Below are 658 nucleotides of genomic sequence, written 5' to 3'. Positions count from 1 at the left end.
AAGAGCTTTCTATTGTGTCTTCAAATGGAAAGCAAACCCTTGCTGATAATAAAGGTAATAAGAATCCTAGTGGTTTAAGTGTAGGAACAAGGCAAACTCTACTTTTCAATCAAAAGTAGTGGCGCCTAGCATTTTATTTCTTTGACTTGGCCGGAAAATAACAAGGGCCTTCGCTTGGGGGAAGGTATGGGGAACTGCTTGTGGTGGGCCCCTCCGTAATTCGCACTGCGCAGTGTCAACCTAAGGTGACCTAAGGGATGGAGGGAGCGCCGGCTAGAGCTTCGGCGCAGGGCGCGGCCATTGGTGACGCACGCCTGGGAGCACAGTGCCTACGTTTCCACCATTAGCGAGGCCTCACACCCGGCGCTCCAAGTTCGGGGCTGGAGGCGTCCCCGCTTCCTCCCTCCCGGAGGCGGGCCGTCCCCGCCCCCGAGCCCCGGTCGTTCCCCGCGGCCCCGCCTACCTCCTACTCCTGGCCTCCCCCGGCGCAGCGCCCTCCCCGCCGGCCGCAGCCTGACACGCCGCGCGGCCCCCAGTCTCCGCGGCCGCCTCCCCCAGGCATGGCACAGGGCCTCGCCTCACTATGGCAGCAGCACGGCACAGCACGCTCGACTTCATGCTCGGCGCCAAAGGTGAGGGCGCCTATCGCCACCTGCCC

At 62.5% G+C, this 658-nt stretch overlaps 1 protein-coding gene across 1 annotated transcript in view; it reads left to right on the top strand.

The window, feature by feature from the left end:
• The first annotated feature begins 257 nt into the window (after window positions 1-257).
• Sms (spermine synthase) overlaps window positions 258-658 on the top strand; it is a 53,081-nt gene continuing 52,680 nt past the window's right edge. Inside the window, exon 1 of the mRNA XM_004631395.2 lies at window positions 258-632. Within this exon, the coding sequence (XP_004631452.1) occupies window positions 584-632 (49 nt within the window). The 5' untranslated portion in view covers window positions 258-583. The remainder of the gene's footprint in view (window positions 633-658) is intronic.

This window comes from Octodon degus, unplaced genomic scaffold (genome assembly GCF_000260255.1).
Source record: "Octodon degus isolate 3935 unplaced genomic scaffold, OctDeg1.0 scaffold00041, whole genome shotgun sequence".
NCBI classification, from domain to species: Eukaryota; Metazoa; Chordata; class Mammalia; order Rodentia; family Octodontidae; genus Octodon; species Octodon degus.
The sequence above is the reverse complement of the archived record's forward strand: the minus strand, read 5'-3'. Positions and strand labels throughout refer to the sequence as shown.